The sequence below is a fragment of the Oryctolagus cuniculus genome, chromosome 7 (genome assembly GCF_051225735.1).
Source record: "Oryctolagus cuniculus isolate XC-2025 breed Fujian yellow rabbit chromosome 7, ASM5122573v1, whole genome shotgun sequence".
Classification (NCBI taxonomy): domain Eukaryota; kingdom Metazoa; phylum Chordata; class Mammalia; order Lagomorpha; family Leporidae; genus Oryctolagus; species Oryctolagus cuniculus.
The window spans coordinates 156,290,464-156,303,446 of NC_142873.1; the positions used below are offsets into that span (position 1 = coordinate 156,290,464).

The window sequence follows — 12,983 nt, forward strand, 5'->3', positions numbered from 1 at the left end:
GAGTCTCGCCCCACTTGCCCCATCTGTCTGTCTCCTCTCCCCCCCAATCTGTTGTCCCCACTCCCCCATCTGTCTCCTCTCTCCCTCAGTCTCGCCCCCACTCTCCCATCTGTCTCCTCTCCCCCCAGTCTCCCCCCATCTGTCTCCTCCCCAAGCCTGTCTCCCCCACTCTCCCCATCTGTCTCCTCTACCCCCAATCTCACCCCCACTGTCCCCGTCTGCCTCCTCTCTCCCCCAGTCTCGCCCCCACTTTCCCCCATCTGTCTCCTCTCCCCCCACGTCTGTCTCCTCTCCCTCCAATCTCGCCCCCACTCTCCCCATCTGTCTCCTTTTTCCCCCCAGTCTCGCCCCCACTCTCCCCATCTGTGTCCTCTCCCCCTAGTTTTGCCCCCATCTGTCTGTCTCCTCTCCCCCCACGTCTGTCTCCTCTCCCTCCAGTCTCGCCCCCACTCTCCCCATCTGTGTCCTCTCCCCCCAGTCTCGCCCCCATCTGTCTCCTCTCCCCCCACGTCTGTCTCCTCTCCCTCCAGTCTCGCCCCCACTCTCCCCATCTGTGTCCTCTCCCCCCACGTCTGTCTCCTCTCCCTCCAGTCTCGCCCCCACTCTCCCCATCTGTGTCCTCTCCCCCCAGTCTCGCCCCCATCTGTCTGTCTTCTCTCCCCTCACGTCTGTCTCCTCTCCCTCCGGTCTCGCCCCCACTCTCCCCAATCTGTCTGTCTCCTCTCCCCCCAATCTGTCGCCCCCACAACTCTGTCTCCTCTCCTCTCTGGCAGGCCGGCATGTCCCTGCCCCCGTCCATCTTCGGCCCGCGTCCCGCGCGGGGCCCGGCTGGGCCGAAGCTGTCACCCTGCGGGCGCCTGGAGCGCAGGGCCGCGGCGGAGTGCGGGAGTGCGGGGCCGGGGCCGTGCCCGCCGCCCGGCCCCGAGTCAGGAAACAGCCCGAGCGCGCGGCGGCCGTGATTCAGCAGCGGGGCCGGGCCCAGCCGAGTCCGGAAAAGGTCACCGCGACGCCGCGGCGGCGGCCGAGCCCGGACCCGCCCCGCGAGCCGGCGGCGGCGGGCGCGGCGCCGGGGCCGGCGGGCTCCTACCTTTGCGGCTCTTCGGGGAGCTCCGCTTGCTCCGGGCGCTGGCTCGCTCTTCCTCAATCGCAGCTGCTATCTCGGGGTTGTCTTCCCCATTGTACCAGACCAGCAGCTCCTCGCCCGGCGCGATTGGCTGCGGAGAGAGAAGAGACAAGCACCGGGCCAATCAGAGCGGCGGTTGTTGGCGGGGGCGGGGCGCCGCGGCGGCGGCCGGGCGGCCGGGCGCGGCGCGCCGACGGCAAACAGCTGTGGGCGCCGCGGCGGCCGGCGCGCTCCGGGCCGTGGCGCCGCCGCGCAGGCCCCTCTGCTGGACGGAGGACCGCACGGCGGGTGCGGACGCAGGCGGCGACAGCGCTGGCCACGTACGCCCACGACGCCCCACGCCTAGGCAACCCGAGCCGGGAGGCGTCCGGCCGCGCGAGGCCCGCGCCCTCGCCGCGAACGCGCCGCCCGGCAGCCTGCAGACCCCGGCAGACCCCGGCAGGGCCCAGGGGCGCCGAGGGAGGAGGACCTGGCCGGGCAGGCCCCTGCCCACGCGGGGAAACAGCCTGGCCCCGCTCAGGATGACGCCTCCGTGTGCACAGCGGCGGGGGATCCGGGTCGGTAGCATCCAGCCGAGACCCACTAGGGTCGCGTGCGCGTCCGCGCAGGTGGGCGAACTTGTCAGCCCGTGGAAAGCAGAGTTCTAGGCGCAGACCCCAGCTGACCAGTGAGAAGGAACCCCACCCCACCCCCCCGCAGCCGGCTCAGCTGTGCGAGGCTCAGCAGGAACCCACAGGCGAATGTTTGCATAGTCTCAAAATATCCCCGCATGAAACACGTGTTAATTACAAAGAACAGGAGAGACACAGCACCGGGAGCCTGCGGACTCCATCAGAACACAGGAGGAGCCTTCCCTAAGAAAACAAAAGACAAAGACTAAGGTCCCCCAACCCAGGAGGCTGGCTGAGACCCGGGTGTCGCTTCCTGGTCCGCGGACGCGGCTGGAACGGAAGAGCAGGAGCCAGAGCGAGGAGTACAGATTAGGAAGAGACCACGGGGCTGGCCTCGGCTCCGGACTCGGATCACCGCAGTCTGATCCTGTCGGGAGCAGGGGCAAAGCCCCCCGGAGATGCCGCTTTAGGACCTAGCTCTTCCTTCCAGGGAGACAGAGCCGGTGCTGCAGAACTCCCACCTGGCCCCACAGAGCATTCCTGATGATCTCACATGTTAACAAGTCACTTTCCTTTGCTCCCCCGAGGATGGCCAAAAGCTGCCATTTGCTCATCTTTGAACAAATACGTTCCCTTCATAACTCAGTTAAACATAAAAAAAATCATGATATTAATGGGCTAAAATAGCCATGTGTCACTCTGATGAAAAAACAGATTTTTGCTCTAAGACACGTTTATGAAATGGTGGTAATCAATGTCGGACATGTCGAGCGTTCTCAGAAGTATGTGAAGTCTTAAATGAAGCCAAATAAGAAAAGGAAAACGTGGGGAGTCAGGACGAATGCAGTCCCAATTCATTCCCAGTCCAAGAAGCACACCCGGAGACTGGTTAGGAGACAGCATGGGACTTAGGTCTCCGTGTGCCCGCTCCGCATTCAGCCGTGCAGTGCTGACGGTGCCGGCGGCCTGCTGAAGCCCAGCATCAGCACACACGCCGCTCAGGAGGGCCCACTGGGTTGCTGCTAAGTGCACAATAAGAAAACACCAGAATCTTCCTGCTTCACAAATCTAACGTCAAGTTTCTAGCAGGCCAATGGGCTGACGAAGCAGCAACAGGCAAGAGGCACCTGACTTCAACTTTACACTGAGACAGCTACAAATAACTGACCCTTCAAAAGAAAAACCAGTCTTTTCAATCAAGGACTTGCTTCCATATTGCTCTCTTTTCTGTTTAGCATTCTTAAGGTTTCTCACATGGAATTTCGGGAGGGAAATCATGTCCTTAAATAAAGGAAATATACATCTACATTCAAAATAAAAGACTAAACCACCTTTTTTGCATATACAGGTGTAATAATGTGCCACTTAAAGAAGGGGCAGGTGCTGAGACAGGCGTGCCTCGGTGGTTCTGTTGTAGAGCATCGGCATGTGTGCTGACACGCCACTGATCCAGCTGTGACATGAGGGCACACAACCTGAGAGCACCGTCATGAGCAGTCTCACTGGCTGGCACCTGGTTATGCAGCACATGGCTGTACCGTATTTTCACATTAAAAAAATACCACCAACAACAAAAACACTCCCAACCCTGCAGCTTTTCCCTGGCTTTCAGACAGGCGTCCCCAAATCGCCCGTCCTCACTCCCCTAAATATCAGTGTGCAGACACCTGAGGTTCGAACAGGCCAACTAGGAGGAAACAAGAGTTCTAAGTATTTCTGACCCCAGGTCACAGTGAAGGAATCTGGAACCATTGGAACACAGAGTGCGTCCTCGCTTACCTACCTAGGATCCATTCCCAGCAAAGTCCTGTAAGAGGCAGGCAAGCTCTCAGCTCCACTCTCCAGTGAGGACCAGACCGCAACGCCTCTGCCCACAGCCTCTGAGCCCCAGCTGACCTCGCCCCTGCCCCTCACCAGCCTCAGCTCCGTGACTCCGCCTCTCCCTCCAGCCACATGTGGTTCTGTTCTTTAATAATAAACTTGAATTCTGTAAAAGTTACCTTATTCCTTTGTTTCTACCGGCCCTGCTTCCTGAATGCTCTTCCTGCAGATCTTTTTATGGCCGGCTCCCTGCTTTCCCAGGGCTAGGGTCAAATGTCTTTTCCAGAAAGGCCTCCCTGACCCACAGGACTGAAAGCAGCCTTGCCGCTGTGGCATGTTACTGTCTTCATAGCACTCATCACCATCTTATTTCCGGATTATCTGCCTCTGCTTCCTTACCAATAGAAGTTCGAAAAGATGGCAGACCTTGTCCGTCTGTTCACTGCTAAAGGACAGTCCGTGGAGCACAGGAGACAATAAAGATTTGGAAAACTCACGAGTACATGCGTGAATAGATAGCAGACTCAGTTACCTTTCTGGAATCCTAATCATATTGCAAACAAAACCAGTGCTGAGATTTCCCAATGACCTGGGTGCAGTAATAAGTTGAGAACACAATCCAGGGTCCGGCAGACTTCCTGGGCAGTTTATCCACAAGACACAAACCTACACGATGCTAATCTAGAAGACAGGAAGTGATCTCTGGTGATGAGTCTGAAAGACCACGAGGTCAGGACAGGAGGACATCTGCAAGGGTCAGAACTATGCTATTTTGGACAAAGGTAAAAATAACAGCGGCAGCGTAACCAGTCCCTCCGCCGCCGCGGGTTGGCTGAGGGCTGCTCACAGAGCCTCAGGCGTGCTGGCTCACCAAGTCTGCCCAGCACTGCCTCCATCTCCACAGGCGAGAGAACTCAAACACAGAGAGAAGGACCTGTGCCTAGCCACACCGGAGGCCAATGTGGATGACCAGGGCGTCTGCTGCAGAGTCCCTGCTTCTGACCATCACACCACATCAGCTTGCCAAGAGGGACAGCTTCATTTACCAGCACTTTGTAGGTGCAGAGCTCTCTCCCAGTCACCTGACTCTAGCAGGTCCACGCGACAATGACCTGTTCCTCCTGATACGGGAGCTGAGGTCACACCCATTTGCCTGGGTCACAGGAGAGTCAGGTTTTAACCCGGGCAGTCTGGCTCCAGAATTCACACTGGCACCCACTGCTCCGCACCTCGCTTCTGGAGGTTCACGTGGATTTGCTATCAGAGGAGAGCACAGCTGAGTCTGACAAGGTACCCTGGGACCCCTTTGGGCACGTGTTCCTTCAGAACCCCCCTCCCACCCTGCCTGCCGTGTTTTCACCCCCTGGTCTCCACGGGGATTCTGTATCACGAGTCAAAGGCATGTCGCCCTCACTCTAGACAAGAAACCGTGAATTCTTGAATCAAACTGTGAATCCAGTTTCGAACTCCAGGATGGCAAGACTGCACAGCAGCATCTTCCAGAAAAGCAAGCGACCACAATCAAGCAGAAAGGAAACGGGAAGCAGGGCTCCGAGGCCTCTGTGAGGAACTAGCGCAGAAAAGTATCTCCCGCGGGGGCCGGAAGCAAGAACGTGTGGGGGGGGGGGGGGCTAATCCAACTGGCAGCTACACGTGAACTAAACTCCCCGATGGCCTGGGGCTGACACATGAACAAGACAGTTGCAGAACCGGCCATTGCCTTAAATGCTCGCTCACCAAGCGGTTTCAACTGCATAGAGACGATTCTCCTCACAAGTGTCCCTAAGTCCATGACGTGTTTGATGGAGATAAATGAATAAACAGAAGTCTGCCTTGGAGCGATGTAAGCAAGTCTATCTTCGCAGCCTCAAGATTCTGGGGCAGGTGTCTGACACAGCGGTTAGGGTGCCAGTTACCACGTCCGCACCCCACGGCAACGTCCCAGCCCTGGCTCCTGACTCGAGCTTCCTGTTAATGCACACCCTGGGAGGCAGCGGGTGACGGTTCAAGTAGTTGTGACCCTGGCAGCCATGTGGGAGACCTAGACCGAGTTCCTGGCTTCCGACTTCCACTAGGCCTTGCCCAGACCCAGTCGTTGTGGGCAAATCGGGAGTGAACTAGTGGGTGGGGGAGCACCCTTTCTCTCTCTCTGTCTCTCCCTCCCAAATAACACCATGGAAGTGCGCTTCAGAACACTGCTGTGCACAACGTGGAGATTTGTCCTCCAAGCGCTGGACCCTGCAGGCGTGCAGAGTCCAGCCGGCTGCAGAAATCCAGCAGCGCTCACGAGCCTCACGAAGGTGCCCGGCGTGCGCTCGGCCACCTCGCCACCAGCCCAAACACAGGACTTCCCTCTTCCTCCGTCTCCACACGTAACGTCTCCAAAGAAAACTGTCTGAGGGAGACACATGTCCTGAATAATGCTGAGGGCAAAGCACAGGCAAGCCGGGGCTGCGCCCGCGCTGAACACCGTGCGCGGAACCACCACAGCTATCCACGGTCTCTTACACTTGGAAACACTCTGCCGCCAGACAGCCGCGGCACCCCGCACGCGGGCGGCGGGAAGCAGATGCCGCACACCGGGCTGGCTCACCAGGGTCTGCGAAGATGCGGGCTGTGATCACTCAGCGCCACCCGGATGCCTCGATTCCCCATCGTACCCGAGGCAGTGACAACCATGTACTAACAACGCAGCAGCTCGGGTGTGCAGCTGAACCACAGCTCGCGTGGCCCTTGCAAAGTCTGCGGAATCCGAAGCCCCTGCCAATCACAGCCGAGGGCGGTGAGGAGGGAGAGGCGCCCGGGGCAGCTGGCGGGGGCCGGCCCTCCCCGGTTACCTTCAACGTCTTGTAGTAGATGGCTCTGTTGATCTCCAGCGGAAACAAGTTCTGCTCGGCGCCCGAGCAAGCCCAGTTCACGTAGCGCAGCCAGTTGCCCTTCTCCGGGTCGGTGGCGTCGATGCACATCCATCCCAGGTTCGGATAGTACACCTGGGGAGGGGACGCTTGGGTTAAAAGAAGAGCATCTAAAATGTCCCGTCTTCAGCTTTGAGACAGTTCTCAATATCTGCAAACGCTCTTTAAAGCAGTTCCTATGGGGCCAGCGCTGTGGCGGGGCAGGGGATCTGGGCCCACCGACCACACGGTGAACACGTGTCCTGAGCTGCCGTGTGAGTTTGCCATGCTTTTGCAAACTCGGCTGACCCTTAATACCTCAGGACAGGGTGCCATGGATACAATCTGGGAAACGTCAGTACCATTCCTAAGCAAAGACCCAAACCCAAGCCCCTCTTTGCAGAGTCAGAGCAAACCTCCTCCTGCAGGGAGCTGCTCCTGGCCACCCAGACTCAAGTCAACTCCTCCCCACGCGCCCCCTCCCCCCATGCTGCCGCCCTCATTTAGCATCCTTGCATCCAGTTAGCAATGGTTTTTGACCGGAGCTTTGTGTACACATAAATAGGATTTATTTTTCCCAAACTAAACTGCAAAAACACCCAAGTAGGCACTGAAACAAATGCAGAATCAATCGGTGAAGATTCACGTGCTGAGCAAATGAAATTCGCCTTTTACTTTGTTTCAGAAAAAAAGGGGGAAAAAAACTCTGTCTACCTCCCCCACCAAACACACGCGCACGCACGCGTGTACACACACACACACACACACACACACACACAGCCTGGCTCTCCACACTCCAATGGCTTTCCTCCTGGACCCACACAGGCCACCCTTCCTGTGGAACAAGCTCGCGCTCCTGGGCTGAGAGTGAAGACGCTGCTCTCTGGGCACGCTGGCTCCCCAAGCCCGGGACTGCCACGTGTGGCCTCCACCTTCCTGGCACCACCACTGCCTTCTCTTGTGGGGAGCTTTGGGGTATGATGCTGCATGTTTTATATATTATCTGGTGTAATCTGGGCAGCAGGTTTAGTATTCCATCTATTTTCTTTTCCTTTTTTTTTTTAAAGATTTATTTTATTTTATTTATATGAAAGTCAGAGTTACAGAGAGAGGGAGAGACAGAGAGGTCTTCCATCCAGTGGTTCACTCCCCAGATGGCTGCAATGGCCGGAGCTGTGCCAATACAAAGCCAGGAGCCAGAAGCCTCTTCCAGGTCTCCCATGTGGGTGCAGGGGCCCAAGCACTAAGGCCATCTTCCACTGCTTTCCCAGGCCATAGCAGAGAGCTGGATCAGAAGAGGAGCAGCAGGGACTAGAACTGGCACCCATACGGGATGCCGGCTCCTCAGGCCAGGGCTTTAACCCACTGTACCACAGTGCCAGCCCCATTCCATCTATTTTCAACATGGCAAAATGAGGTTCAGAGGTTAAAGGACTTTCCTTTCCAAGTCACCTACTTAATCACACCACTACTCATCGGGCCCCTCCTGAGCACTCCAGCAAGAACAGCCAAGCCGGGCCCTCACTCCCTTCCTTCCTCACAGCACTGGGGCGGCTCTAACACACAGTCTCACCAGTGGACCTGCTCTGCGCAGGGCACTGGTAGCTCCACCAGAAGACAACTGGCCTTCTCACACACTGACCGCCTCCAACGCCTTGCCGAAGCCTGGCATAAAGCAGGCTAACAACAAAAAACCATGGCATGAATGCATGGAACCAGCATGTGAGGAGCACCTGCTGTGTGACAGGTGCACACCTGCCGTGTGACAGGTACACACATACAGAGTGTGCCCACTACTGCCTCAGCACCTCCTGTGGTTTATTAAAAAACTGGTGGGCAACGGGCACTTGTCCTACCGGTTAAGGCAACCTCAACTCACATTGGAGTGCCCAGGTTCAGTGCCCAGCTCCAGACTCCAGCTTCCCGCTAATGTGCACGCTAGGAGGGAACAGGTAACAACTCAGGTGGGACCTGGACCTTCTGGCTTCAGCCTGGCCCAGTCCTATTTATTGGGCATCTGGGGAATTAATCAGCAAATGAGTGTGCTCTTGTACTCTTTCTCCCTCTCAAATTGAAGATAAAACAGGGGAGCCAGTGCTGTGGCATAGTAGGTAAAGCCACCATCAGCAGTGCCAGCATTCCATATGGGTGTTGGTTCAAGTCCCAGTTGCTCTACTTCCAATCCAGCTCTCTGCTATGGCCTGGGAAAGCAGTACAAGATGGCCCAAGTTCTTGGGCCCCTGCACCCATGCAGGAGACCTGGAAGAATTTCCTGGCTCTTAGTTTCAGATTGGCAAGCATTGTGGCTATCTGGGGAGTGAACCAGCAGATGAAGACCTCTCTCTCTCTCTCTCTCTCTCTCTCTCTGCCTCCGCCTCTCTGTAACTCTGCCTTTCAAATAAATAAATACATCTTTAAAAAAGAAAAGAAAATAGAATGTTTAAGGGCTATTTCCGTCATGTTTGTCAGCATAGCAAAATAAGGAGAATGGACAACACGCCCCTGGAACCCTGCCCACCCACCGTTCCTACTTTGTAGCACCACATGCAGGCTATCCTTCCCCATCCCAATATAAACTGCCGCCGGACTCTGGGGTAACAAGCCTCACGTTGCTGCGTCTTGGGGGGCGGCAGGGTCCCACCTGCTCCCCATCCGCACACTGGCCAGGCTGCCAGGGAAACCTGGAGCTGCAGCAGGCAGCCAGAGTGGGGCTGCCTCCGAGCAACAGTGCAGCCTGAGCTGGAACCCTCTGGTGCTCTGGTCAGCCTGAACCTTTGCAGGAAGCAAAGCGCTCCAGTTGAGCCAATTCCTCATGCACGCACAGCTCCCTTTGCTTCAAAGGGGACTAGGGAACCTCCTAGGCCAGACTGAACTGCAAAAGCAAAATATTCTTTTGTTTTATTAAAAAAATGAACACTTCTTTAAAATAGACTAACAAGTAATTAATTCACAAAAGAATACAAGTACCCAAAACCTCAAGAACACACGGACACACACGGACACACACACACACACACACAGCTTGGGTAAGGCAGTAAAATGACCACTTGGGAAACACACATCCCATGTGGGAGGGCCTGGACTGAATCTCAGCTACTATGCTTCAGAGCCAGCTTCTTGCTGTTACTTCACACCCATGGCAAGTTCTTGGGTCCCTGCCACCCACATGGGAGACCTGAATTGAGCTCCAGGCTCCTAGCTTCAGCCTCGCTCAGTGCCGGCTGTTGTGGGCATTTGAGAATGAATCACTGGATGGAGAAAGAGAGATCCTTTATTTGCCTTCAAATTAAAATGAAAATAATTTTTTAAATATATTAAACTTAATAAAACTTCAAATTAAAACTACTTTCTATTAAATTAGCAAAAAAGTTTGTTATTGAAAAGGAAAAAATGGGAAGAGTATGGGAAACAAGACTCCCCCAAACGCTGCTGATCAGAGAACAAACTGGTATAAAGGTTTTGGATGGAATTTAGAAGAATCTGACCAAGAAAGTCTCTAACACACGCATATACTTCAGCCATCATGTGGGATGTACTCTGATGAGACGACAGGGCAGTTGTACCGGATGTGTGAACAAAGATGTTCACAGTAGTGGGACTTACTGAGACTGATGCCGGTCCACATCCACACAATAACAGAGGCAGCTCAGTGAGTGACGGCCCCTCCTTGCAGCAAAGACTAAGGCTCTGAAAAGCACTATTGGGGCTGGCGCCGTGACGCAGTGGGTTAATGCCCTGGCCTGAAGCGCCAGCATCCCATATGGGTGCCAGTTCAAGATCCGGCTGCTCCACTTCCTGTCCAGATCTCTGCTATGGCCTGGGAAAGCAGTGGAAGATAGCTAAACCCCTTGGGTCCCTGCATCCATGTGGAAGACCGGGAGGAAGCTCCTGGCTCCTGATTGGCACAGCTCCGGCCATTGCAGCCAATTGGGGAGTGAACCATCGAATGGAAGACCCCCCCCCCCGTAATGCTTTCAAATAAATAAATAAATATTAAAAAGAATAAAAAAGAAAAGCACTGTTGTGTGAACAGTGGGCAGGTGATGTGCTAACTTCTATTTCTGTTAGATGGTTCTCCATCACCTGAGAATTTTATCTCTATAATTAAGAGAGAAAAGTACAGCCATTTATGGCATTATTCAGAATTTATGAATGACTGATAGAAATACAGGCAGATATGGTACATTTTTGTTTTACATATAGGAACATTAAAGAGAAACATAATCTGAACCTAAATATATGAAAATGTCAATAGTGGTTTTCTCTAAAAAGCAGGGTAACCCATAACTCTTTTCCCTTCATTTATGTGAACTTCCTACCTTCGTGCCACACAGCACAAAAACGAGGCTGCTGGAAGAACAGCCTTTTGAATAAAAGCTGGAGTCTGAGTGACAGCAGCCAGTCTGCCGAACACTGCACTGAAGGCCCTCATCACACACGCGTGCCATTTGCAAAGCACGGAACTGTCGCATTTTCCTGTGAGTGTACCCGTAAACACAGGAACTCGGGTGGGGATGTGATTTTACACAATTCCCTTCATAGGTGTCAAACCTCGGTTCCCAATCAAATTAATTTCAGTGACTGAGACACAGAACCTGTCTCCAAATGTGATGAAAGTTTGCTTAATCTAGCAAAACTCACTAGACCTCAAAGGCGCCAGTCCCAGTCTCTCCCTCTCAGACAAGGCAAAGGCAGGTAAACCTCCGACCTGGGCCCAAACCCAGGAAACGACACACCTGAGAAACCCACTTCCAGATCTTCATGAGGACCAGGAAACGCTGAGCTGACGTGACCCCAAGGAGCACTGTTACACCTGATCCACCATTCTCCTGACCCACTCGAGAGAACAGCTCCTCTAACAAAGCAAGGTGGCGGTGACAATATAACACTGTGAAATACCCTCGCTAGTGAACTCACTTTCAGACACATTCTAGAAAGAGCCGAAAAAGGGAAGCACCAGCATACCGAGCCCTGGGCTACGCACTTTACGTGCTGTTTTGGTTAACCTTTGTAACAATCTGAAAAATGATTATGAAATATTATTAAGCCCATTTCATAAAAGAGGAAACCTAGGAAAGGTTGATGATCGCTTTCGTCAAATAATCAAGTCACCAAAAACGGAACCAGGATTCGAACCTGGTCCCCTCATTTCTTCCATCACCAAAATAAAAGAGAGAAGCAACCAGAGAGTGGAGAAGGAGGCTCGGGCTTCTGGGCTGCTGGCGGCATTCTCTGTCCATTTTCCCGTCTGCAAACCCTTTCCCGTTCCTACCCACACCAAGTGATCTGCCCTAGCTCCTTGCTGTCTCTCCCACCTCTAACAACTGTGCATCAACTTCTTGTCAAGCAAAACCCAATCCTCACCACCCGAGTTAACCCCGCTGTTTTGAAATAGTTACAAAAGCATCTAAATTCAAATTTTATACACATGACAATTTAAATACACATTCAAAATTAAATCTCCATGCCATATGGAGAAAAGTTTGCAAAGAACAAACCAAACGGTGGGTGCTGTCGCACAGTGGATTAAGCCACCACTTTAGACACTTGTCCCCCGTGTCGGAGTGCCAGTTCAAGTCCCGGCCGCTCCACTTCCAATGCAGCTCCCTACTAATGCTCCTGGGAAGTGGCAGATGACCGCTCAAGTACTTGTGTCCCTGCCACCCACGTTGAGAGACCCGGATAGAGTTCCAGACTCCTGGCTTTGGCATGGCCCAGACCTAACCATTGTGAGCACTGGAGGAGTGAATCAGCAGATGGAAGATCTCTCTCTCTCCCTCTCGGTCTGTCATTCTTCCAGATCTTAACTAAACCTTAAAATAAACAGATCACTAGATAAAACGTAGAGCCCACTCTCAGCTCCAGGGCTATAAGCAGCAGGGAGCTGTGCTGAGCATGGCTCACTGGCTGGAAGCCAACAGTGAAAGCTGAGTTGCACTTTCTGGAAAAAAGGCCTAAAATCAGCTGGTGGCCGCTGTGCTATTGCCTGCAATTTTAACTTACAGATAACTTGACTTTAGAAGATTTGAGAAAGCAGGAAGGATGAAACTTGTTAGTATTTAATCATAGTAGCGCTGACTGACAGAACACGTCTTCACTTTACAGTACATAATGTCTACCCAGTAGAGACAGTTCTCTGTCAGTTTTAATTGATACACAATTCCACTTCCCTTTCTCTTCCTGACTCAAAATCAAAATGTGTCGCCTGAATGCACAAAAGGCAAACAGAAGCAGTAAACTATCAGTTTTCAGCGATAACAATGGATATTGTAAAACTAGTGAAAAAACAAAGAAATCAGAACACCGGGTTTTAAAGGCTAGGAGGAAAGGAGGGCTGCTGGACAAGACCCACCAAAGATTAAAATGTGCCTAACTCTCTCTCTCTCGCTCTAGCTCTCCTCTCTCACTCCTTCCTTTCTTTCTGGAAAAAAATTAATTAATTAATTAATTAAATGAAAAAACATGCCTGACTTCCTGACTTAATATTATTATCTCTAGAAATTTAAAAGGGAGCTTCAAATAGTTTGCGGGGGG

The 12,983-nt window shown here is 53.4% G+C and overlaps 1 protein-coding gene across 7 annotated transcripts in view; it reads right to left on the reverse strand.

Moving 5' to 3' along the window:
* PRDM2 (PR/SET domain 2) overlaps positions 1-12,983 on the reverse strand; it is a 126,592-nt gene that overhangs the window by 69,782 nt on the left and 43,827 nt on the right. For all 7 annotated transcript variants that reach the window (XR_016210233.1, XM_070077044.2, XM_089299267.1 and 4 more), the window contains 2 exons: positions 6,393-6,545; positions 1,088-1,214 (listed from right to left, as the gene is read on the reverse strand). Coding sequence is in view for 6 of the 7 variants with exons in the window: in XM_070077044.2 (XP_069933145.2) it covers positions 1,088-1,214; positions 6,393-6,545 (280 nt within the window). In the remaining variant the exon portion in view is untranslated. The remainder of the gene's footprint in view (positions 1-1,087; positions 1,215-6,392; positions 6,546-12,983) is intronic.